The sequence below is a fragment of the Somniosus microcephalus genome, chromosome 20 (genome assembly GCF_052327205.1).
Source record: "Somniosus microcephalus isolate GS21.2 chromosome 20, FLI_Smic_1.0, whole genome shotgun sequence".
In the NCBI taxonomy this organism is placed as follows: Eukaryota; Metazoa; Chordata; class Chondrichthyes; order Squaliformes; family Somniosidae; genus Somniosus; species Somniosus microcephalus.
Window position 1 is genome coordinate 75,217,092 of NC_141006.1, and position 27,112 is coordinate 75,244,203.

General features: G+C 45.7%; 1 protein-coding gene across 1 annotated transcript in view; it reads left to right on the forward strand.

The window, feature by feature from the left end:
• Positions 1–27,112, forward strand: part of LOC147103434 (polycomb protein SCMH1-like) — a 260,249-nt gene that overhangs the window by 11,531 nt on the left and 221,606 nt on the right. Inside the window, exons 3-4 of the mRNA XM_085963022.1 lie at positions 10,902–10,975; positions 24,958–25,029. Coding sequence (XP_085819148.1) covers positions 10,951–10,975; positions 24,958–25,029 — 97 coding nt within the window. The 5' untranslated portion in view covers positions 10,902–10,950. The remainder of the gene's footprint in view (positions 1–10,901; positions 10,976–24,957; positions 25,030–27,112) is intronic.

The window sequence follows — 27,112 nt, forward strand, 5'->3', positions numbered from 1 at the left end:
CGAGGGAAGGTGCACAGATAGGTTAGATCTAGCCTACTTCAGAGAGTGCCTTTGTGTGAAGTGCGTCCAAGCCTGGGGCTTTTGCCGTCCTTGTCAGCCCGTGGCTCAGTGGGCAGCACACTCGCGTCTGAGTCAGAAGGTTGTGGGTTCAAGTCCCACTCCCGAGACTTGAGCACAAAAATCCAGGCCGACACTCCAGTGCAGTGCTGAGGGAGTGCCGCACTGTCGGAGGTGCCGCCTTTCAGGTGAAATCGAGGCCCCATCTGCTCTCTCGGGTGCACGAAAAGACGAGGAGGGAAGTTCTCCCCGGTGTCCTGGCCAATATTTATCCTTCAATCAGCATCACTAAAAAAAACACATGATCTGGTCATTATTACATTGCTATTTGTGGGAGCTTGCTGTGTGCAAATTGGCTGCCACGTTTCCTACATTACAACAGTGACTCCACTTCAAGTACTTCATTGGCTGTAAAACGCTTTGGGACGTCCTGAGGTTGTGAAAGACGCTATAGAAATGCAAGTCCTTTTTTGAACGTCCCTAGCCTATCGGTAACTGCGCTGTCTGAAATTTCTATTTATTTTAGTACTACTACCTCTCCTCTCAGGAAATTCAACTTCTGTGCTAGGGGTACAGCCCAGGATCTCCTCTGTGTGAACACAGAAAATTGACCTTTTAGGATCTTTCAATGTACTCGCCATCTCCTTTTTCTACATTTGTTTATAGAATTGCTTGACACTTGTAATACTACCTGCTTTCCTCACCAGTTTCGAGACCTCTTTTATGTTGTCTCGTTATGTGTCTTTGTTCACCATGCGACCCATAGCTTTATACATTAGGAACAATTTTTTTTGGCCCTTATTCTCCTCTGTCCCATATTGGTCTTTTTTCTCTCAATGGTTCTGTGTGTATTTTTTTATGCTTTCTCCCCTTAAGTGTTCTCCAGTCCATTTTCTTTAGCTCATCTCCCCCCCACTTGGATTCTCCCTGCTGAGGGGTGACCTAATCGAGGTCTTTAAAATTATGAAAGGTTTTGATCGAGTGGATACAGAGAGAATGTTTCCACTTGTGGGGAAGAGCAAATCTAGATGCCATCAATATAAGATAGTCACCAAGAAATCCAATAGGGAATACAGAAGAAACTTCTTCTTTACCCAGAGAGTGGTGAGAATGTGGAACTCGCTACCACAGGGAGTGGTTGAGGCAAATTGTATAGATGCACTTAAGGGGAGGCTGGACAAACATATGAGGGAGAAGGGAATAGAGGGTTATGCTGATAGATTTAGATGAGGAAAGATGGGAGGAGGCTCGAATGGAGCATGGGCTGATAGGATATACGGCACAGAAATAGGCCAATGTAATATCTCTCTAAAGTTGATGAACATGTGAATTAGGCGCAGGAGTCGGCCATTCGGCCCCTCGAGCCTGCTCCGCCATTCAATAAGATCATGGCTGATCTTCAACCTCAACTCCACTTTCTCGCCTGATCCCCATATCCCTTGATTCCCAAAAACCTATCGATCTCAGCCTTGAATATACTCAACGACTGAGCATCCACAGCCCTTTGGGGTAGAGAATTCCAAAGATTCTCCACCCTCTGAGTGAAGAAATTCCTCCTCATCTCAGTCTTCTTTTCTATCGTGAGCGCAACCTTAACTCTCTTGCCAAATTTTGGTCACTATTGCCAAGATGTTCTCCTCCCAACACTGAACTCTTCCACCATTTCCTGCTTGTTTACTAACTGTTGGGTCCAATGCTGTCCCTGGTCATGTGAGCTCATTGACCAAGTGTTCCCTGTAGCAATTCCGTGTTGTTTTCACTCCTGCTGCACTCGTTCTAGGTTTCCCAATCTATCCCTTTCAAATCACTACAGTTACGTTGGGAGAGGGCCACGGACAGAAGACGGCAGTTCCCTCGTTTCCTGCACTGCTCCGTATAAAGGGTGCAACCTCTGAAAGGCTGGCCGTATTGGAGACCTGCCTTCTGAGGTATGGATTCATGGGCCATGGTTCCTTGTAGCTCACCAAATGGATCATTCTTCACGTGTTGAGTTTGGACAGTGAGTGCTGCCGGATTATTTGACTGTAGGGAGCGTCGCACGTGAGCTTGTGCCGGTTCTCTTCCAGTACACTCACTGGATAGAAACATAGAAGATCGGAGCAGGAGTTGGCCATTCGGGGATAGTGATCGGGAGTGAACAATCTGACTCTTTGAACCCCAGTGGGGTACTGAGGCATGTTGAAATGTCGGGAATGCTGCCTCGACTGAGGTCAACTAACAGTACAGACCTGGGGTCGAAGCTGGGACCTGCCAGGTGTCTGTGGTTCAGTGCCACCGCATGTGATGCATTTAGCCACTGAAATGTTGGTTCTGCTTTTTGAAAGGTGCTGTGAAAAATGAATTTTTTTTTCTGTTACCGGTTGGTGTTTTAAAAGTGTCAACTTCCTTTCCTTAAGTGTGAAAATAAAAATGCTAAACCCAGCAGCATCCTTGCTTCTGTCTTACTGAACACACACCGCTATTGCAGAAGTGTTAAAGGTCGTGACCGGTGGAGTTTGACATGATTTTGCAATAACAAAACTGTAGTGTCCGAGTATCAATAATACATGGATTGCAGGAGAACAATAATAACAGGTATTTACTGAACAGAGGGTAAGCTTAAACTGAAGTACAGAAGCCTGCTACGGCTTTATATACAGGTGTGGTCACTGCCGGTACTACAGTATAAAATCAGTTCTCTCTTAAAGGTACATACACAACAATTCTTCCCCTTTTAGATAAACAGTCCATAACATTCATTTAACAACTAAATAATAACTAATTACAATTTTCTCTGTACTATATACATCAACTGAAATAATCATTTATAAGTTCAGTCTTTGAGGAGGCTTCCTGACCCTGACTGGATAGCGCCTTTGTCGAGTATCCTGTTCTTGCGGCGGAGTCGATTCTGGCTCATTGTCATTGGTTGGTTCGTCAGCTTCCAATACCACTGATTCTGAGGTAGATGCAATCTGTACTTCGGGCTCATTACCAGGTGCACATGCTCGTGGTATGGGTTTGGCTTGTTCCTGTGACTCTAGAATCTGGTCAGCATGGCGTCTCACGATGCTCTTTCCAACGTCCACTGTGTACATTAGTGGTCCCTGCTGTGTGCATATCGTTCCTGGCTGCCATTTTTCTGTTCGGTAGTTGCGGGCCAAGACTGGTTGCCCTATCTTGAAGCTCCTGGTTGGCTTCTCATTGATGTGCTGGAATTGCTTATCCTCAACATCTCGTCTTATGTTTGGTTTGAGCAAATCCAGGCGACGTCTTAGCCTTCGGTTGAAGAACATTATGGCTGGAGCTTGGTTGGTGACTGCATGTGTCGCATTCCGGTAAGCAAACAAGAAATTATCCATCTTGTGTTGTAGTGGTATGTCGTCGTTATACATCGCCTTTATTGCCTTTTTAAAGGTCTGAACAAACCTCTCAGCCAATCCATTTGTGGCTGGATGATATGGGGCAGATGTGTAATGTTTCACCCCATTATTCCTCAGAAACCTCCGGAAATCCTCGGACACAAACTGTGGCCCATTGTCGGAGCAAATCTGTTCTGGCAAGCCATTCCTGGCGAAGATGGTCCGTAGGACTGCAATAGTTTTCTCCGTGGTGGTGGAGGACATTTTGATGACCTCTGGCCATTTCGAATGGACGTCCACGGCGATTAGAAACATTGAGCCCATAAATGGACCAGCAAAATCAATGTGTACCCGTTGCCATGGAGATGAGGGCCACTCCCATGGGTGTAGCGGGGCCTGTGGTGGAGCGTTTTGGACCTTCTGGCATCCTGTGCATCTCTTGGTCATATCCTCGATTTCTTTATCGATTCCCGGCCACCACACAAATGCCCTGGCTAGGTTCTTCATTTTTACCCCTCCCAGATGACCCTCATGAAGCTCATTGAGCACTCTATCTCTCAACTTGGGTGGAATTACCATTCGGGATCCACACATCAAGGTCCCCCGGCACACTGACAGCTGTTCTCTCCTTGGCGAGAATGCTGGCAACAGTGAGTCGCCATGTGCTGGCCATCCCTTCACCGTCAAATCATAGACCCGAGAGAGTGTCGGGTCATTTCGGGTTTCCTTCTCTATACTTGAGTTTGTAACAGGTAGATATTCGACTATGGTCGTATGGAATATCTCAACAGGGCCCACTGCAGGTGCTTCCTCCACTGTAGGCAACGGTAGGCGCGACAGCCCATCAGCGTTTCCATGCTGTTTCGTACCCTTGTACTCTATGTCGTATTGATGTGCCCCTAGAAAAAGTGACCATCTTTGCAGCCGTTGCGCCATCATCACCGGAACGCCCTTCTTTGGGTTAAAAATGGAGACCAGGGGCTGATGATCAGTCAGTAGGGTGAATTTCTGCCCGTGCAGATAGTGATTGAACTTCTTCACCTCCCCCCCCCCCCCCCCCCCCCCCAAACACCAGGCTGAGGGCCTCCCTGTCAATCTGGGTGTAGTTACGCTCGGCTGAGGTTAACGAGCGCGACGCAAAGGCTATTGGCCTCTCTGAACCGTCGAGGAATTTGTGTGACAGCACCACTCCGATGCCGTAGGGAGACGCATCACATGCCAACCGAATCGGTAGTGTTGGATCGTAGTGGGCCAATACTTCTTTTGAAGTGATTAGGCATTTACATTTCTGAAAGGCACGCTTACACTCATCACTCCATTTCCATGTTACTCCAGTTTGTAGCAGGGCGTTCAGTGGGTGCAGAATTGTAGATAAATTCGGCAAGAACTTATGGTAGTAGTTCACCAACCCGAGAAACGACCTCAGTTGCGACACATTTTCCGGTGCTGGAGCCTTGACTACAGCCTCAATCTTGTCCGGCGACTTATGCAACCCTTCCTCATCAATCATGTGGCCACAATACGAGATTTGTCTCCTGAAGAACTCGCATTTGGGGCGGTTGGCTCGTAGCCCATATTGTTGTAATCTAGTGAGCACCTGCTCCAGGTTGGCAAGGTGTTCACTGTCATTTTCGCCCGTAACCAGGATGTCGTCCAAATAACACTGGGTCCCCGGGATCCCTTGCAGGACTTGTTCCATCGCCCTCTGCCAAATAGCCGGGGCTGATGCTACCCCGAATATCAGTCAGTTGTACTGGCAAAGACCTTTGTGAGTGTTTATCGTGAGGTATTTCCTAGATGCTTCTTCCACCTCCATTTGTAGCTACGCTTGGGCCAGATCAATCTTTGTAAAGCGTTTCCCTCCAGATAGTGAGGCGAAAATATCTTCTATCCGTGGAAGTGGATATTGTACTGTGTGCAGGACTGGGTTCACAGTTACCTTAAAGTCCCCACAGATGCGAACCTTCTTTGGCTCCCCAGGCGTGCTGCTCAATGATTTCTTCATTACAGGAATGATGGGTGTGGCCCACTCGCTCCAGTCCACCTTGGACAGCACACCCGAACGCTCCAGACTCTCCAGCTCTGCTTCAACGGCTGGGTGGATCGCGTACGGTACCGGTCTGGCCTTTAAAAAAAATTTGGGGTTTGCGTTCTCTTCGATTTTTATCATTGCCGTTACGCCTTTTAGTGTCCCAAGTCCTTGCTGGAACACCTCTTTCGCGTCAGTTAGAATTTTTGATAGTCGTCCAGGTGTGACGTCATCATCCTTTTTGTCAGTCACAGTTAGCGCCTGAATGGAATGCCAATCCAATTGTATTTTTTGGATCCATTCACATCCCAATAATGGTGGTCCTCCATCTGGTAGTGTATATATAGATACAGTTTCTGTGTTTCTTTGCTGTTGTATTTAACTGGCACCCTTATTTTTTCTCTGGGGTAGACTTTTTGCCCCGTGTATGTCTTCAATACAATGGACGTGTCCTTCAAGGGTATGTGTGAGAATAGTTGCTCATAGCCTCGTCGATTCATGGCAGTTAGGGCTGATCCTGTGTCCAATTCCATCTTTACTTGGGACCCTGCTATCATGAGGGTGACCCAAATGGTTCGGTGATCCTCCTTTGAGATCACGTTGTGTAACTTTAGACAACTTAGTCTCCTGCTCCCGGAGTCATTATCACTCTCCTGATCTTCCGAACTACTGTCTCTTTTTTTTACTTTCTTGTACTTTTCCTTAGTAGTTCTTGTAGTGTTGGTTTTCTTTCCCGACCTGCAGACTCTTGCTATGTGTCCCATTTTCCCACATTGCCTGCATACTTTGCCCTTAAACCAGCAGTCCTTCTGATCATGGGTTGTTCTGCCGCAGCGATAGCACTTTTCTGCTCCATATGCCATTTCGTTAGTGCTGTATTCTTGTGGTTTCTGTTGTATTTCCGCAGCTCCCCGTGCTGCTGCTTCATAGGATACTGCCACGCTGAAAGCCTGTTGTAGCGTCGGGTCCTTTTCCGAAAGTAGTCGTTTCTGGGTTCCTTCACTCTGGAGCCCGCAGACAAACTTATCCCTTAAGATGTCTGCCAGTCCTGCTCCGAACTGGCAGTGCTTCGATAACTTGCGTAGTTCCGTAAGGTAGTCAGCATTGCTCTCATCCTTGTGCTGGTTTCTTTTATGGAACTTGAATCTTTCTGCTATCGGCAGCGTTGTAGGGTTTAGGTGTTCCTGTAAGATATTAACAATCTCTTCAAAACTTTTCTCCATTGGTTTAGCTGGGGTAATTAAATTCTGCAATAGGCCGTACGTTCTCGCGCCCATCAAATTTAATAATACCGCCACCTTTCCATCGGCCACCTCATTTGCCTTGCAGTACACTTCAACGTGGTCCAGTCTTCTACCTCGTTGTCGAAAGCAGTGATACTGCCACTCTTCGGCATCTTGAGTGGTTTAAAATGGCGCCTCCCGCGCTTTTTCTTCTTCCCCAATGGATTAAAATGGCGCCTCCCGCGCTTTTCCTTCTTCCCCAATGGAATAAAATGGCGCCTCCCGCGCTTTTCCTTCCCCTTGCTGCCACGCTGCTCCTAGCGTTCTACAGGGTAATGGTGGCGACCCGCGGCTTTGGCGCGTCTCACTTTTCCTTCCCCTCGTTTTATTTTCTCTTAGCTGCCCGGTTCTTGAGCTCCGACTGCGCCCTGTGCGTTCCACTCTCTCTCTCTCTCTCTCTCTCTCTCTCTCTCTCTCTCTCTCTCTCTCTCTCTCTCTCTTCCTCCCAATGATGCTGCACGGCCCCTTTTGCAGAGCCGCTCGAGCCCGCCACAGTCCGGAAGGGTCAGCGCACTACCTGCTACCAGCACGATTTGCTGGAACACCTTGACTGGGGAGCCAAGCCCAGCTCTCCACAGCCTCCCCTGCAATTCTCCGAACTCCGATGGATCCCTGGGCGGTCGACGCCCGTTGCTCTGACTTCGACCTCCAAGAAGCTTCTTTTCAGGGAAAGATCCCCGTGAGGTGATGCAGTACTGCAGGTGAGTTGGAACCTGCTCGTCGCCAGTGTAGTATCAAGTATCAATAATACACGGACTGCAGGAGAACAATAATAACAGGTATTTACTGAACAGAGGGTAAGCTTAAACTGAAGTACAGAAGCCTGCTATGGCTTTATATACAGGTGTGGTCACTGCCGGTACTGCAGTATAAAATCAGTTCTCTCTTAAAGGTGCATACACAACAAAAACTACACTTGGAGGTTTTCTAATGAAATGGATGATACCCAGCCATCCTCTCCATTGAGACCTCTCAGAATTTATTATGAAATCCTGTCCTAAGGATAGTACAGCATCCAGTGCCTGATATGTGCTGTTTGCTGACCATTTTCTTCAATGGCCCAGAAATTCGGGTCGGTGGCTTCCCACGGGTGCAAGCCTCCGACCTGCACTTAACTAGTGCGCCAGCTGTTGAGCTGTGGGCCCGCGTGGGATTCCGATCCTGGACCGCCTCCAACTGCCGGCGCGCAGTGCTTGCGTATCCCAGGGGCGCAGTTAGTTCAAAGCGTCCCCTGGGATCACGTGGGCCATGGAGAGCCAATGGTAGCAGGGAAATGCCCATTCATAAAGTTGACAGGAAGAGCTGTCAAAACCATAAATACTATAAGCCCCAAAACATCACTAAAACTTCAAATAAATGTAAAAAAAAATCACATTTTTAAAATAACTATAAATTAGACAAAATAATTTTAAACAGTAATTTAAATTTTTGAAAATTAATTACATTTTCTAACAGGGCTAAAAATAAACTTACATTTCTTTAAAGTATTTAAAAATAATAAACCTGTGGGGGAAAAAATGTTTTAATTTTAATTAATTCACCACTTACCTTGTTAAAAGCAGGCCTTGCGCCTGCTTTTTATGTGTAACTCCTGGAGACTTGCCCTCCTGGAAAAACCTGGGAAAAAAATGTAAGTTCAATGCGCATGCGCTGCCTCTCCAGCGCACGCATTCTACCTCTGAACCCCTTCTTTCAAGGGAACGGAAGTTCCGGTTTCCCGCGCATGCAGGAAACCGGCACTTCCATTGTGCCTACGGATGAGTACCCTGACCCGAATTTCTGGGCCATTACTTATAGGTGGACACTCCAGATTAATCTAAAACTCCTTGTACCTTTTTAAGCAGGAACTTGCATTTAGTCCCTCTGAGTCCCAAAGGGCTTCGCAGTTGATTGATTTTTTTTTTTTTTTGAAGTGCTATCACTTGTCATGTAGCCAAACATTGCAGGACATGTCCACGCAGCGGACCCCCATGGAGGCGACTGCCCAGGTGATCGGTTCAAGATCAGATTTGGCCAGGATCTCGAAGTCCCATGGTCTTGGTCGAGTAGTGCTTTGGGACTTTTTTTTAGATCCACCGCCTAAATCTCTTGTTAACATCTTGGTTTAACATCTCGACTGAAATGCAGCACCTCTGACAAAGCAGCACTTCACCTGAAGTTGCAGTCGAGATTGTGCTCCAGTCCTGGAGTGGGGCTTGATCCCACAACCTTCTGACTCAGAGTGAGAGTCCTACCACTGAGCCAAGCTGACAATTTTTTTGCAGAAGTAAAATCTTGAGGGCGTTACATAGGATATACGGCACAGAAACAGGCCATTCGGTCCAACCAGTCCATGCCGGCGTTTATGCTCCACTCGAGCCTCCTCCCGTCGTTCCTCATCTAACCCTATCAGTGTAACCCTCTATTCCCTCCTTCCTCATATGCTTATCTAACCACCACATCGATACTATTCGCTTCAACTAAGCTCCCTGTGGTAGCGAGTTCCACATTCTCACCACTCTCTGGGTAAAGAAGTTTCTTTTGAATTCCCTATTGGATTTCTTGAAACTCCCAAGATTTTTTTTTATCTTCCTGACCACTGAATTTTAATGTTGGGTTATTAAGCTCCACTCCCACACTGACCTCTCTCTCCTCGGCCTCCTACACTGTTCCAACGAAGCTCGACAGCTCGAGGAACAGCACCTCCTCTTTCAATTAGGCACTTTACAGCCTTCCGGACTCAACATTGAGTTCAACAATTTCAGATCATAACCTCGGCCCCCATTTTTTTCGGACTGCTGGTGATGATTCTGCTACTCCCATTTACACCTCTTCTAGACTCCTTTTTCTTGTCCCATTACCATCTCCTTTTGCCTTTCACCATCATCCCTTTTTATCATTTAATCTCGCCTGTCTTCCACCCTATTACGGACCTTCCCTTTTGTTCTTTCCTCCCCTCCCCGCTTTCCCTGCCTCTACTTACTTAAAACCTGTTATATCTCTAACTTCCAGTTCTGACGAAGGGTCACAGACCTGAAACGCTAACTTGCCTGACCTGAGTATTTCCAGCACTTCCTGTTTCTATTATGCTATATATCTACTTTTACAATTCACTTAATCAAATCCAGTTTTAGTTTAAAAATTACTATTTTTGTGGCTTCTTCACAAAAATCATTGGTTGAAATGGTTGGATGTCTGGGAGTGGGGGTGAAATTGGGCAGGGACGTAAAATGGGCATTATCTCACCGACCACTGCTTATATGCTCTGCCCGATGATCAGTTCCATCAAATTTAATAGAACAGAGTATTGACCCTGGTGAGACCACACCTGGAGTATTGTGGACAGTTTTGGTCTCCTTACCTAAGGAAGGATATACTTGCCATAGAGGGAGTGCAACGAAGGTTCACCAGACTGGTTCCTGGGATGGGGGGATTGTCCTATGAGGAGAGATTGAGTAGACTAGGCCTATATTTTCTAGAGTTTAGAAGAATGAGGTGTGATCTCATTGAAACATACAAAATTCTTACAGGGCTTGACAAGGTAAATGCAGGGAGGATGTTTCCCCCTGGCTGGAGAGTCTAGAACCAGGGGGCCACAGTCTCAGGATAAGGGGTTGGCCATTTAGGACTGAGATGAGGAGAAATTTCTTCCCTCTGAGGGTGGTGAATCTTTGGAATTCTCTACCCCAGAGGGCTATGGAGGCTCAGTGGTCGAGTATATTCAAGGCAGAGATCGATAGATTTTTGGATATCCAGGCATATGGGGATTGTGCAAGAAAGTGGAGTTGAGGTAGAAGATCAGCCATGATCTCATTGAATGGCGGAGCAGGCTTGAAGGTCCAAATGACCGACTCCTGCTCCTAATTCTTATTTTCTTACGTCCTGTAACAGTCGCAAAATGCACTTCTGCCTGTTCCCTCCCTTGCCCAGTTTCACCCCATGGACCTGATGATGCACTAAGAGTTGTGTTGGGTTGCAATTAACAGCTTTCTGCAGTAGTTTTTCCACATCTATCGGTAATGTCCACCTCACCAAGTAGCTTCAGGTTTCTTCTTTCCTACCTTAGCCCAAGGGCAAGTACATTTTATATGTCCTACAGTTTATTTCTTGGCTTTTGGCCATGTAAATGGTAGGGATTTGAAGCCCGATTAATTAGATGTTATAGTTTGCTTCGTAATCCTGTGTGCTTATTTTTTTTTTCCCTCTTTGCAGGATCCAGATCCCGGCTGATCGGAGTACATCAACGGTATATTTCTCTACAATGAGAAAGCCGGGACCTCAAAAAGGTGAGTGCAGGCAATCTGCTAAAATGAACAATTCCCGGTACCAACCTAATTGTTGCCAGTCATTGGCAAGGCCGCAGGTTTATAGCTTTCACAGAAAAATGGAGAGAATTGCAGAATGAGAGATTCAAAATGTTGGTAAAAGTCCCATGGGATAGCCCCAATTTGGGAAGTCAAAAATGAAGCTGCTGGTAAGGTACAGGAAACTTTTTTTTTTATCCGGCACGGACGGGACCGACGTGGTGCCAGTTCATCAAAAATTCCGGATAACCGAAAGCTATAGTAAAAGATACGGAGTGCTGAGAGCTCTGTATAAAGCAAGAAACCCTGTTGCTTAGCAACAGGTTCAGAACAATGGCCACAAGTTCCAAGCGTCTCTGTAGCTTAGCAACAGCTGCAGCCACACCCTTGCACAGCAACAGATGGAAGAAGGCAAATAATAAAAGTTACCTGAACCTACTCCTGAATTTTGCCGGTTAACCGAGATTTCTGGTTATTTAGGTGCCGGTAAATCGAAAGTTTCCTGTACAATCAGTTGGAGTCTGGTCCAAGTGGAGAAGGGCCCTCTGCTTCTCTGGATTTTGTTTTTGCTGAGGTTTACGAATATTGCATCTAAGGCTGAGTTGAAACGTTCCACAGGACGGCAGAAAACTAGCTATTAGAAGTCAGGCCAATGGATACACTGACAAAGACTGATCCCTTGGTGGAGAAGGGAAGAGAAATGTAGCTGTTACGATTTTGTGTTTTAGATTGTCATCGGAGTAACATAGTATTGATCTAAATGAATTGTAAATGAAGGGAGTGGCAAAGCAGAAAAAGTAAGATTTAAAAAAAAGACTTGCATTTCTCTCGCGCCTTTCACGACATTGGACGGCCCAAAGCGCTTTACAGCCAATGAAGAACTTTCTGAAGTGCAGTCACTGTTGTAATGTAGGAAACGTGACAGCCCATTTACGCACAGCAAGCTCCCACAAACAGCACTGTGATAATGACCAGATACAGGAAACTCTCTTTACCGGCACCTAAATATCCGGAAATCTCTCTAAACCGGCAAAATTCAGGAGTAGGTTCAGGTAAGTTTTACTTCATATTAGTGGTCGTGTAACCGGGGTTCCTGCACCTGTGGCCGTGCATCAGGGACTCCTGGATCTGTGGCCGTGCAACAGGGACTCCTGGATCTGTGGCCGTGTAACCGGGGCTTCTGCACCTGTGGCCGCGTACGGGGCTCTCGTACCTTGGTAACTATACCTCTCTGTAATCCGGACTTTTTGATCAACCGGCACCACACCGGTCCCGTCGGTGCCGGATAAAAAAGAGTTTCTTGTAATCTGTTTTAGTGATGTTGATTGAGGGATAAATATTTGCCAGGATACCGGGGATAACTCCCCTGCTCTTATTCAAAATAGTGCCATTGGATCTTTTACATCTGCCTGAGCGAGCAGACGGGGCCTCGGTTTAATGTCTCACCTGAACGACTGCACCTCCGACAGTGCAGCACTCCCTCAGTACCGCAGTGGAGTGTCAGCCTAAATGTTTGTGTACAGTTTCAGGTTGTGGGTTCAAGTCCCACTCCATCTAACTCAGAAGTGCGAGTGCTACCCACTGAGCCACAGCTGACAGAAAAATATGGGGAAAGATCCAGGGAAATAGAACCAAAGTCTTTAAGCCTTCTGTGCTGGCAACAGATGAAACCATGTGTACATGATGGAACAGTAGGTTTCCATATTTACTGATTATGGACCAGTAACAAAGAAAATAATTTTTGTTTTCCATTAGAATTTAAAGAAGTCTAAAAGCTTGTTTTCCACAAAATTAAAATCTCATTAATTAACACTTTTTAAAAATGGGTCAATTCGATCTTTGTTTGCTACATCGTGTCTGCTAGGCTTTCTAAGAGGAGACTAATACACTTCAAGTTTGGAGGCTATAATGAGCTAATTGGAGAATTATTTTGAGGACACTCACGTGGAAGAGCAGGCACTCACAGGTTACACTTTCATTGTAAACTATTTCACTGGGTTTGGTATTTCTAAGTCTAAGTTTGGCTCAATGATGGCATTCTCTCCTCCAGAGTCTGCAGTTTATGGAGTCAAATCTTGTTCCAAGGCACATGATCAGAGCTGGCTCTTGAGCTGCATTTTCAGAGTTGCTGCCTTTTGGCTGAGGTATTAAAGCAAGGCCCTGCCTGCTCGATTGGACATAAACTAACTCGTGGCTCTTGTTCAAAGAGGAGCAGGGAGTTTTCCATGTGCCCTTGCCAACAATCATTGCTCACGTAATACCGCCAAAGTAGATTAGCTGGTTGTTCAGTGACAACTTGCATTTATATCATGCCATTAACAGCAGAAAAAAAATCCCAAAGCACTGCACAGATGTGTAATTAAAAAAAAAAAAAGGATATGAAACCAAAGAAGTGTGTTTTAGGAGTGGTGGCCAAGCGCTTGGTCAAAGCAGTGGGTTTTCACCTTTCACCCCACCAGCCTCCACATTCAACGGATCATCCTCCGCCACCTCCAATGTGATCCCACCACCAAACACATCTTCCCCTCACCTCCCCTTTCAGTATTCCGTAGGGACTGCTCCCTCTGCGACACCCTGGTCCACTCCTCAATCACCCCCAACAGCCCTTCTCCTTCACCTGGCACCTTCCCGTGCAAGCGCAGGAGATGCAACACATGCCCTTTTACCTCCTCCCTTCCCACTGTCCAGGGCCCCAAACACCCCTTCCAGGTGAAACAGCGATTTACTTGTACTTCTTGCAATTTAATATACTGTATTCGCTGCTCACGATGCGGTCTCCTCTACATTGGGGAGACCAAACGCAGATTGGGCGACCGCTTTGCGGAACACCTCCGTTCAGTCCGTACGGGTGACCCTGAGCTTCCGGTCGCCTGTCACTTTAATTCACCGCTTCACTCCCACTCTGATCTCTCTGTCCTCGGCCTATTACATTGTTCCAATGAAGCTCAACGTAAGCTCGAGGAACAGCACCTCTTTCGATTGGGCACTTTACAGCCTACCGGACTCAACACTGAGTTCAACAATTTCAGATCATAATCCCTGCCCCCATTTTTCATGCAGTATGATTTTGCCATTCCCATTTGCAACATTTTCACAGTATGTTCTTTCAATTCCTGCCTCCCCTCCTACCCACCCCCCCCCCCCCCCCCCCCCAGTCTCTGCACCTGCTTAATATCTGTTACATTTCCAGCTTTTTCCAGTTCTGATGAAGGGTCCCAGACCTGAAACGTTAACCCTGTTTCTCTCTCCACGGACGCTGCCTGGCCTGCTGAGTATTTCCAGCATTTTCTGTTGTTGTTTTGGGTTTTCAGGAGGGTCTTAAAGGAGAAGAGGGAGATGAGAGGCTGTGTTTCTTTTGGTGGAGTTCCAGAGCATGGAACCTAGGTGGCTGAAGATGCAGCTACCCATGGTGGAGTGAAGAGAGGGGAGGTGCAAGAAGGCAGAGGGACGAAGAGTTTGGGAGTGGAGTTGTAGGACTGGAGGAGGTTACAGAAACAAGGCAGGGCGAGGCTATGAAGGAGTTTAAGCACAAGGATAAGAATTAAATTTTGAGGACAGCGAGCCAATATAGGTCAGCAGGGACAGTGGTGATGGGCGAGAAGGATTTGGTGTGGAATTGGATGCAGGCAGCAGTTTTTGATGAACTGAAGGTGAAGGATGGGAGGGTGACTAGAAGAGCATTGGAATGGTTGAGTCTGGAGGTGACTGACATGGATGAAGGTCGGGACAGAGGTGGGTGATGTTGATGGAGGAAGACGTAGGCGGTATTTGTGACTGGAAGGATATTGAGGTCAACCAGGACCCCGAAGTTGTGAACAGTCTGGCTTTATCTGGGACGGTGACCGGGCAGGGGAATGGAGTAATTGAAAAATATACAGAGGTTGTGGTGGGGACCAATGGCTTTGGTCTTCCCAACGTTTAGCTGGAGGAAATTGCAGCTCATCCAAGACTGGATGTCTGACCAGTAGTCTGAGCACAGAGGTAGCAAGGGGTCAAGAGGTGATAGAGAGGTAGAACCGGGTGGGGGTTACCCTGTACATGTGGAATGTGACTTCATGTTTGCCAGTGATGCTGCCAAGACACAGCATGAGGAAGAGGAAGGGAGCAGGGATAGGTCTGGGACTGCGGAGATGATGGTGCAAGGGTTGGAAGTGAAGCCGTTGCTGGAGATGCTCTGACTTGAGATAGGTAAAAGTAGAATCCAAGCGAGGGCAGTCTCAGGTGGTGAGTGGAGGAGAGGTATTGGTTGAGGATGGTCTGGTCAACCATGTCAAAGGTTGTAGAGAGGTGAATAAAGGATAATGCACCATGGTCACAGTCACAGAAGATGTTGTTTGATTTTTTGGTTAGGGCCATTTTGCTGTTGTGGAGGGGTGGAAACTTGATTGGAGAGATTCAAACAGGGATAGATAGATGTGCAGGGATTTGAGGCGGCCATACATTCAAGGACTTTGGAGAGGAAATGGAGGTTGGAGATGGGGCGGTAGTTTGCGAGAACAGAGGGGTCGAGGGTTGGGATTTTTGAGGGGAGTGTTGGTAGTTTTGAAAGGAAGAGGGTTAAGGCTGATGTGAGAAACGTAAAAGATAGGAGCAGGAGTAGGCCATTCGGCCCCTCGAGCCTGCTCCGCCATTCAATGCGATCATGGCTGATCATCCAAATTCAGTACCCTGTCCCTGCCTTCTCCCCATATCCCTTGATCCCTTTAGCCTTAAGAAATATATCCAACTCCTTCTTGAATATATTTAATGAATTGGCCTCAACTGCCTTCTGTGATAGAGAATTCCACAGGTTCACCACTCTCTGGGTGAAGAAATTCCTCCTCATCTCAGTCCTAAATGGCTTACCCCTTATCCTTAGACTGTGACCCCTGGTTCTGGACTCCCCCGCCATCAGTAACAGCCTTCCTGCATCTAGTCTGTCTAGTCCTGTTAGAATTTTATAAGTTTCAATGAGATCCCCTCTCATTCTTCTAAACGCTAGCGAATATAAGCCTAATCGATCCAATCTCTCTTCATACGTCATTCCTGCCATCCCAGGTATCAGTCTGGTGAATCTTCGCTGCACTCCCTCCATGGCAAGAACATCCTTCCTCGGATAAGGCAACCAAAACTGCACACAATACTCGAGGTGTGGTCTCACCAAGGCCCTGTACAACTGCAGCAAGACATCCTTGCTCCTGTACTCGAATCCTCTCGCTATGAAGGCCAACATACCATTTGCCTTCTTAACCGCCTGCTGCACCTGCATGCTTACCTTCAGCGACTGGTGCACAAGGACACCCAGGTCTCGTTGCACTTCCTCTTCCCAATCTATTGCCGTTCAGATAATAAATAATCTGCCTTCCTGTTTTTGCCACCAAAGTGGATAACCTCGCATTTATCCACATTATACTGCATCTGCCCAATTGCCCAACCTGTCCAAATCGTACTGGAGTCTCTCTGCATCCTCCTCACAGCACACACGCCCACCCAGCTTTGTGTCATCTGCAAACTTGGAGATATTACATCTAGTTCCCTCGTCTAGATCATTAATATATATTGTGAATAGCTGGGGTCCTAGCACCGATCCCTGCGGTACCCCACTAGTCACTGCCTTCCACTTGGAAAAAGACCCATTTATTCCAACTCTTTGCTTCCTGTCTGCCAACCAGTTTTCTATCCAAGTCAGCACCTTGCCCCCAATTCCATGTGCTTTAACCTTGCACGCCAATCTCTTATGCGGGACGTTATCGAAAGCCTTCTGAAAGTCCAAATGCACCACATCCACTGGTTCTCCCTTATCTATTCTACCAGTTACATCCTCAAAAAATTCCAGTAGATTAGTCAAGCACGATTTACCTTTTGTGAGGGAACTCTGTTTAATGTCAGCTAGTATGGGGGGCCAGGCAGCTCTGTTGGGCGGTCAGTGGTATAGTGGAAATGGGGTCAAGGGAGTTGGAGTTGGGTCTCGGAGATGAGATGCGCTCGGGAGAGGGCAGGGGGGTAAATCATCTCATTGCTCTTTATGGGACCTTGCTATGCCGTCAAAGCAACAGTAACTGTTTGTGATTTATTGGCGGTGACGCACTTTGAGATGTCCCGAGGACATGAAAGGTTTTTAACATTGACCCCCGTGAGCAAATAATGTTTGAACAAAGTGTAGCAGCGTAAGGGGTTCAACATGTCTGATATTCGAGATTGCTGAGAGGGGCAGTCATACTGACGCTGTGGTTGGTGCTCTTCAAATTGAGAGCTCTGTCTAGTTCTGAAATAAAAATGGGGGTGTTGTGAACCCCGTGTACGGCTGTCAGTTTTAAAACTTTCAGCAGCAAGTTAAACATTGGCCTTCACCTCCTGGGGTCTGGGTCCTAATGCAGGATGATGATCAAAGACTCTTCTGTCTGACTGACTAGACTGATTCCTGGGATGAGAGGATTGTCTTTGGAGGAGAGATTGAGTAGACCAGGCCTATATTCTCTGGAGTTTAGAAGAATGAGAGGTGATCCCATTGAAACATAAGATTCTGAGGGGGATTGACAGGGTAGATGCTGAGAGGTTGTTTCCCCTGGCTGGAGAGTCTAGAACTAGGGGGGCATAGTCTCAGGATAAGGGGTCGGTCATTTAGGACCGAGATGAGGATAAACTTCTCTCATAAGAACATAAGAACATAAGAAATAGGAGCAGGAGTAGGCCAATCGGCCCCTCGAGCCCGCTCCACCATTCAATAAGATCATGGCTGATCTGATCCTAACCTCAAATCTTCTATCATTCTGCATCCACCCGAACCCATGTGATCTCCCGGGAGAGGCGAAAAACCAGATAAAGACCCAATGGCCAATTTGGGAGAAAAAAATCTGGGAAGTTCCTCTCTGACCCATCTAGGCGATCGAAATTCTTCCAGGAGATCACTCTGTCCCTATATTTTCTACAGTACTTACCTTCTGTAAAGGCGATCTCCACCCCAGCCAGGAACAGGAATAAAACCATCTCCTGAAATCTAACACAGAATTAGAACACAGTAGGAGCAGAACAAGGCTACACGGCCCCTGGGCCCACTCCACTACCCACAGGGCCATGACCATTCCGAACCTAGACTCATGTCCAATTTCCTGCCCGCTCCCCGTAACCCTTAATTCCCTTTACTTCTAGGAAACTATCTATTTCTGTTTTAAATTTATTTAATGATGTAGCTTCCACAGCTTTCTGGGGCAGCAAATTCCACCAACCTACCACCCTCTGAGTGAAGAAGTTTCTCCTCATCTCAGTTTTGAATGAGCAGCCCCTTATTTTAAGATTATGCCCCCTAGTTCTAGTTTCACCCATCATTGGGAACATCCTCACCGCATCCACCCGATCAAGCCCCTTCACAATCTTATATGTTTCAATAAGATCGCCTCTCATTCTTCTGAACTCCAATGAGTAGAGTCCCAATCTACTCAACCTCTCCTCATATGACCACCCCCTCATCCCCAGGATTAACCGAGTGAACCACCTTTGTACTGACTCGAGAGCAAGTATGTCTTTTCTTAAGTATGGACACCAAAACTGTATGCAGTATTCCAGGTGCGGTCGCAGCAATACCTCCCTGTTTTTATATTCCATCCTCCTAGCAATGAAAGCCAACATTCCATTGGCCTTCTTAATCACTTGCTGCACCTGCATACTAACCTTTTGAGTTTCGTGCACCAGGACCCCCAGATCCCTTTGTACTACAGTACTTTCCAGTTTCTTGCCATTAAGATAATAACTTGCTCTATGATTTTTCCTGCCAAAGTGCATAACCTCACACTTTCCAGTATTGTATTCCATCTGCCAAATCTCTGCCCACTTACTTAGCCTGTCTATGTCCCTTTGCAGGTTTTTTATGTCCTCCTCACTCACTACTTTCCGTCCCATCTTTGTATCATCTGCAAACTTTGATATGTTACACTCGGTCCCCGCCTCCAAATCGTTAATATAGATTGTAAAGAGTTGGGGACCCAGCACTGACCCCTGCGGAACACCACTAGTTACTGGTTGCCAATCTGAGAACGAACCATTTATCCCAACTCTCTGCTTTCTGATAGAGAGCCAATCCTCCACCCACGCCAGAATATTACCCCCAATCCCGTGATTTTTTATCTTGAGCAATAATCTTTTGCGTGGCACCTTGTCAAATGCCTTTTGGAAGTCTAAATACACTACATCCACTGGTTCCCCTTTATCCACCCTGTATGTTACTTCCTCAAAAAACTCAAGCAAATTTGTCAAACATGACTTCCCCTTCATGAAACCATGCTGAGTTTGTCCTATTAAATTATGTTTATCCAAATGTCCCGTTACTGTCTCCTTAATAATGGACTCTAACATTTTACCAACCACAGATGTTAGGCTAACAGGTCTATAGTTTCCAGCCTTCTGCCTACTACCCTTTTTAAATAAGGGTGTTACATTAGCAGTTTTCCAATCTGCTGGGACCTTTGCTGAGTCCAGTGAGTTTTGGAAAATTATTACCAATGCATCCACAATCCCTACCGCTACTTCCCTCAAGACCCTAGGATGCAAGCCATCAGGTCCAGGGGATTTATCCGCCTTGAGTCCCATTATTTTACCAAGTACCACTTCCTTAGTGATTTTAATTGTATTTAGTTCCTCCCCCCCTAGAGCCCCCTGTTTGTCCAGTGTTGGGATATTCTTAGTGTCCTCTACTGTAAAGACTGATACAAAATAATTGTTCAGTGTTTTTGCCATCTCCATGTTTCCCACCATTAATTTCCCGGTCTCATCCTCTAAGGGACCAACATTTACTTTAGCCACCCTTTTTCTTTTTATATAACTATAGAAACTTTTACTGTCTGTTTATATTTTTTGCTAATTTACTTTCATAATCTATCTTCCCTTTCTTAATCAATCTTTTAGTTATTTTTTGCTGTCTTTTAAAGACTTCCCAATCTTCCATCCTCCCACTAGATTTGGCGACCTTATATGCCCTTGTTTTTAGTCGGATACTATCCTTAGTTACTTTACTTAGCCACGGACGGCTATCTTTTACACCCTTTTTTCCCTCAGTGGAATATATATTTTTTGGAAGTTGTAAAATAACTCCTTAAATGTACACCACTGATCATGTACCGTCTTACTCTTTAATCTATTTTCCTAGTCCACTCTAATTAATTCCGCTCTCATACCTTCAGGGTTGTGAATCTTTGGAATTCTCTACCCCAGAGGGCTGTGGATGCTCAGTCGTTGAGTATATTCAAGACCGAGATTGATAGATTTTTGGGCAGTAAGAGAATCAAGGGATATGGAGATAGGGCGGGAAAGTGGAGTTGAGGTCAAAGTTCAGCCATGATCTTATTGAATGGCGGAGCAGGCTCGAGGAACCGTATGGCCGACTCCTGCTCCTAATTCTTAAGGCTGTGGAGGTCTTGCATGGAATGAGTTTGGCAGTCTCAATCCTGGTCCTAATGGGCATGGACCTAGAGCACAAAACTTACTCTAATTTAGCTCTAAACATCACTCGAACAAGCATGAAGATGGTTGGTGTGGAAAATGGAAAATAATGTCGCAGTGGAGCTACTCCTCGAGGGAGCTTAACTCTAGTTGTACAATATGTGACCTGACCTGGGAGTGCTTGATGTGGACTCTGGGGACAGAACTTTCAACTCCACAGGGGTATAATATGGACGATCAGCCGCCCCTTCTGCACCCTGCCTGATTTTTCCTTTCAGTTGACTTCAATAAAAAGGGAAGTCATGTGGGGTATATATATAACTAGCAGCCAATCCGCTGCACCCTGTTTTACGCCCCCCCCCCCCCCCCGCCAAAACCAAAGTTGAAAGTTCCCCCCGGGTGCCTGAAGCAGAATGTGTTCCGGTTCCCAGCATTAACATCTCTCACCTTGATGAGTACAAAGATGTAAGAAAAGAAAATGCAATCTGTACCTATTAACAATAGCCATGTTTATTATTCCTAACATTAAACAAAAAAATGCTGGAAACACTCAGCAGGTCAGGCAGCATCTGTGAAGAGAGAGAGAAACAAAGTTAACGTTTTGGGTTGATGACCTCAAATCAAATCAACTTTTATTGTCATTGTTAGTGCACAAGTGCAGTACAACAAAATGTAGGCTTGCGGCTCCCGAGAGTGTACATTTAGATTAAGACATTTAAACATTCAACATACATTTGGCTTGTAGTATATTAACATAAACATAACCATAATAAAGTGCATTGGCAGATGTGCAGGCTTTAGAGTTTATTTGTAGAGTTCAGTAGGATGACAGCCCTGGGAAAGAAGCTGTTCCTAAATCTGGTCGTACGGGTGCGAATGCATCTGTAGTGTCTCCCAGATGGCAGGAGGGCGAACAGACTGTGGCTGGGGTGGTCGGAACTGGAAAAAAATTGGAGAAGTAACCGGTTTATTACTCCTAATGTGTAATTAATAACCAGACTTTTCCCCCTGGCCACTGAGTGGTAGAACAAAGGCTGGATTCCAGATTAAACACATTGAGCCTCGCCCATGGAGAGCTGTCTGCAGGAGAAGGGGCAGGTTAGATGGGCTGGACCTGTGCTGTGCTCGAGTGGCTGGGTAAACATACCCACCTTCTTGGCTCCAGAATGGTGTATGGACTCTCACTTTCTAAATTAATAAAAGTGAGGCTGGAAGTGAAAAGTTAATTATGTGGTTGGTACAAGTAAAAGAAAGACTTGCATTTCTATAGCACCTTTCATGACCATCGGACGTCCCAAAGTACTTTACAGTTAACGAAGTACTTTTGAAGTGTAGTCGCTGTTGTAATGTGGGAAACGTGGCAGCCAATTTGCGCACAGAAAGCTCCCACAAACAGCAATGTGATAATGACCAGATAATCTGTTTTTAGTGATGTTGATTGAGGGATAAATATTGGCCCCAGGATACCGGGGAGAACTCCCCTGCTCTTCTTCAAAATAGTGCCGTGGGATCTTTTACGTCCACCTGAGAGAGCAGCCGGGGCCTCGGTTTACCGTCTCATCCAAAAGACGGCACCTCCAACAGTGCAGCACTCCCTCAGCACTGCACTGGGAGTGTCAGCCTAAATTCTGTGCTCAAGTCTCTGGAGTGGGACTTGAACCCACAACCTTCTGACTCCGAGACGAGTGTGCTACCCACTGAGCCATGGCTGACATTGTTAAGTAAACAATTAATCCATCCGGAATCCTGTCCAGCTTTTTAGGAAATAATGCTTCAGTGTTTATACGCAATCTCAGTACTAGTGCATGAGTTCTAAATGAGTATTTGCAATCCATTTTTCTTGTAGTGACTGACAACCTCAGGATTAAATGAATTGTCCTGACTGACTTGAGCGAACAGTACGTTTCTGTGTTCAGTTTTTTTTCGCGCATTCAACTGTTTTAAACCCTGATTTAAGTCAGTGTGGATCTAATTTGAAGACATTGCACACTGTGGAATGATCAGTAATATTTCTGTCAAAGTATTGATCTAATGCCAGCTGTCTCATATATTTTCATGTCACAGTTGATGTTTAATGCAGCACTTTTTATAATGGGTATTGGAGAGATGTCCAAATGAGATGTGCATTTGCCTAGTTGCAGGCTACCACCTTCAGCACCAGCCAGGGACGGGAATGTTGTTCCTGGTCAGCCTGGCCCCTGCATAACTGACATTCAATCCTGTGCTGTGTGTCGAGAGAAACTCGACATCTCATTCTTTAGTAACATTAGGAACCGGAGTCGGCCATTCAGCCCTTCAGGCTTGCTCTTCTGTTTATTGCTGATCTGCACCTCAACTCTAATTTCCCAACATTGCTCCATATCCCTCGCTACCCTTACCTAACATATCTATCTGTCAGCCTTGAAAGCTCCGATGGTCCCAGCATCCGCAGACTTTTGGGGGAGATTTCCAAATTTCTTCTACACATGGAAGCACTGGCAAGTTCCCCTCCAAGTCACCCCCCCATCCTGACTTAGAAATATATCGCCGATCCTTCATCGTCGCTGGGTCAAAATCCTGGAACTCCCTCGCTAACAGCACTGTGGGAGCACCTTCACCACATGGACTGCAGCGGTTCAAGAAGGCAGCTCACCACCACCTTCTCGAGGGCAACTAGGGATGGGCAATAAATGCTGGCCTTGCCAGCGATGCCCGCATCCCAGACATTTTTTTTTTTTTTTTTTTTTTGAAACAACGCGATTTTTGGATTTGTTTAAGATCAAGGGTGTTAATGTAATGCTCCACCGACAATAAACTAGATGGGAATCAGTCAACCTCCCAGTTTGTGCTGAGTTTGCTGATCTCGCCCGGGGTAGCAGTAGGGGGTCGAGAATGGCCCCTCGACCGGGAGAAGGAAAAGAACATCAGCCATGGTCCACATTTCGAAAGGTGGTGTAAAAAGTGCATGTTTGTGGCTGTAGGGCGAGGCGAGGTTTGTGATGCTCATTCATGGTGGAACAGCTTGCCGCCGTCATCTAAGTTTATACCATGGAGCATCGCTCCTTTAGTAAGGTACTGCAGTGTTGCCTGTGACTGAGACCGCAGTCCAGTTGGAGCCAGTGCCTTCAGGAGAGAGAGGGGGAAAATGAGCCACTCAATTTGCATCATCAGCAACTGTCGAACTCGTGCTTTTCAGTCTAGGTGCGGTGCACAAGAGAACTAATGTAATGCGTAGTGATCTTGACTAGGTTTTTAAAAAAAAAGAAACTTCATATTCTGGGGGAAAAATGGATTTGTTGGAATTTTAATCGCGGTTAGTGTATAGATCTTGGTTGAAGACGTACATGTGAATTGGGCTTGTTTTCCTACATCAGAATGCAGCAGTATAGATTTACCGTTCATCTCGTTTCCTCAGCACTCTGCTGTGCTGTCACAAGCTGTTCATAAAACTATTAAGGACTTTTAATACCATTTGCAATCTGTTTGTTCCCTATTAATAACACTTGCTGTCAGCTGCAACCAGCATCTGAGAAATGTTTTGTACTCTGGCAAGTTAGTTGGATTCAGCGAGTCAAGTCGCCAGTCTTCTGCATGTGAAACCATTTCTTTCCACGTGAGACTGGCCTGTTTCGTGGTAGGGTTAAAGATTTATTTTTTTATACTTTTAGCTTTCTGCCATCTGTTCTAGTTCCCTATAACCCACACTGTCCCCGAGAGGGTGGGATGGGCCAGGTTGGGAAAGACGAGACTCGTCCGTCAAGCTGCTAGGTGGGTAGGCTGCCACCTCCCTCAACCTTTTTTCCCTTCCTTCCTTTTCTTTCCTTCTTTCTTTGCCCTTTAGAGGACCCATTCCAGACTCTCGCAACAGTTCCCTGAGTAAGACTTTGGTTTAAATGCCAGTCAAGTCTGAGATTTGAACGTGAGTTTCCAGCTTGAGAGTCCAGCGTTCTAATATAGTAGATACCGGCCACCTCTTGCGCGAATCCTTCATTGAAATGTTTTATGCTATTGTTTTCTGCAGTGTTTGATGTCCCATCAAAGTCTGAAATATGAGCACATCTGTCAACAGGAGTATTAACACAATGCCATCTACTCTTTGAGACATTCTCTTGAATTTAAGGTATAAAGGCAATCATTCTTTTTAATATGTTTATATTGCAGACAAACACAATGGGATAGTCATGTAGTGCAGTGTGACATGAATCAGAAAAGCAGTCAAATTACCGTTTTCTGCTATACTTTTGCGACTGTAATTGTTAAGAACTTAATTATGTTCCTGGGGAAAGTCCCTGAGCGCGAGAATTCCATATCTCCTTCAAGATGATGTCCTGGTTACTACCCATTGCCACTGTCCACTCATTGCAACTTTCTGGAATAGAAGTGAATGCTTATCATTAAATACATTATATATTAACATGTCTATTCTATTCACCTATTGAGTGAGGCCCACACACTTCCATGTGAAAGGTGGATATATGGAGCGTCTTTGGCCACACTTCTGCACAAATTACACATGAGAACGATTGTCCTGAGAATGGTAAGCCAATCTTTTTTTTTCTTTGTTCTACTTCTAGATTGGAAAGATGGAAGAAGACAAAAGTACGCACGCAGTGGCCGCCCATCGAATACTCCATCTCCATATCAAGGTAAATGCTTCGACTTGAGTGAAATGCTATCTTGAGTATGCAAGAAGCCACCAATCTGTTTCTGTATTGTAAACCATCAGTTGGGTTGACCTGGGTGAAGTCAGTCCCCTTTTGTGGCATTTGTTTTTGGAAGGAACTGTGCCAAACAAAAGGGTTCTGCTTGAACAAAACTGGGCTGGCATCCCACTTTGTATGGGACTGCAATGCTGTATAACCCTTGCATTGAACATTGGAGTAGCAGAACACGTTCTCATTCAGGAATGTTTGTTTTTCTGTGAGATCATGCTGCTTTCAAATTCTAAATCTTGTGTGAGTGCGCATTTTTCCCCCCACCTCTACTGAGACTTGCACAGTATTGTATACAATATAGAAATAACACTAAATAACAACAGAAAATGCTGGAAAAACTCAGCAGGTCAGGCAACATCCGTGGAGAGAAATTTGAGTTGACGTTTCGGGTTGGACCCTTCTTCAAAACTGGAAAGAAAAGAAACTAGATCGGAGGCAGGGCTGCGATCGGACAAAAGAATAAAAGAAACAAAAGAAATAACACTCATTGGCTCTTCCATTTTTCCGAGGGAGTAGTTACCTTAAGCTCCGTATTAAAGAAGATAACATAGGGTGAAGTACTGGTGTCGTTGTAGGCCCCATGGCCTTTATGTTTAACTGATTTAAACCATTGAAGATTCAAGACAATTTAAATTGGGGACTTGTTGATGTCAAGATGTTCCATTGCTGACTCCCATTAATTGCTTTTGTAGTTGGTCTGTGCACAGACTGATTGGAATCCAATCTAAAGCCATCTCTATTCAGCATCTCTCAATTGGTGTGTTCTCTTAATTTTTTCCCCCCCTCTTTTTTGGGCAGTGATTGATTAAAAAAAATTTAAAGAGACAGTCTCCAATAGGGCCGTAAACAAACCAGTTCCATGGCAAGTAATGACCGCCAGTGCCTGCACTTTATAGCTAATCTCTGGAACAAGGGGGGCACGGTGGCATAGTGGTTAGCACTGTTGCCTCACAGCGCCAGGGACCCGGGTTCAAATCTGGCCTCGGGCGACTGTCTGTGTGGAGTTTGCACATTCTCCCTGTGTCTGCGTGGGTTTCCTCCAGGTGCTCTGGTTTCCTCCCACAGTCCAAAGATGTGCGGGTTAGGTTGATTTGGCTATGATAAATTGACCCTTAGTGTTAGGGGATTAAATACGTGGGGTTACGGGGATAGGGTGGGATATGTGTCGGTGCAGGCTCGATGGGCCGAAATGGCCTCTATCTGCACTGTGGGGATTCTGTGATTCTGTGAATTCCTCTTGGATACAATGGTTCTTTCTGGAGCTCCTTGAGGGAGCGGTTCAACCCCTCTGCATGCTATTGAATATAAAAGCGCTGGGACGCACCGAGGCAGAGGGCTTTATATCATCAATACTTCACCTTCAATGCTGCAATTAAATTTGATTCCTTAACTTCTCACTTAGAAAGTAAGTGCCCTGAGTCCTTGTTGGGAATTTGCAGGGCAGAGAGTTGATGCTATTAGTTTTAAGGCTTATGCTGCTTTTTGCTTTTTCTTTTAAATGGATCATCAACTGGGGAATGGGGAAAAATGTAATGAAAGGTTTGTTAGAGTGAAGTATGTCTGCATGTGTATCTAGCTATAATTATTTTGCCTGTTGGGAATTTACTGGAGCTGTTGTTGCCTGGTGAGTGATGAAGATAATTGTGTATTTAGTTTGTGGGGACAGAGAGAGGAGGATTGAAGAAGGATTTGGTTTGGCATCGAGTTCAGTAGGTTTTCTGGATCTGGTTTGACTTCAAACAAATTAAAATTTTAAATCTATCTCCTCTAGGCAATGTACCTTGAATCACCTGAACTATGGTCTCCCGGATCATCATTAACTTGCATTTGTATAATGCCTTTTAATGTAGTAACAGCTTCAGCGGAATCATGAGTGTTCAGCTAAAGGAAGAGAGGCATGCCAAATGTTTGAGGCTAATGGTTATGATGGGCAAATGATCATAGAGTCATAGAATTATACAGCACAGAAAGAGGCCCTTCGGCCCATTGCGTCTGCGCCGGCCATCAGCCCTAT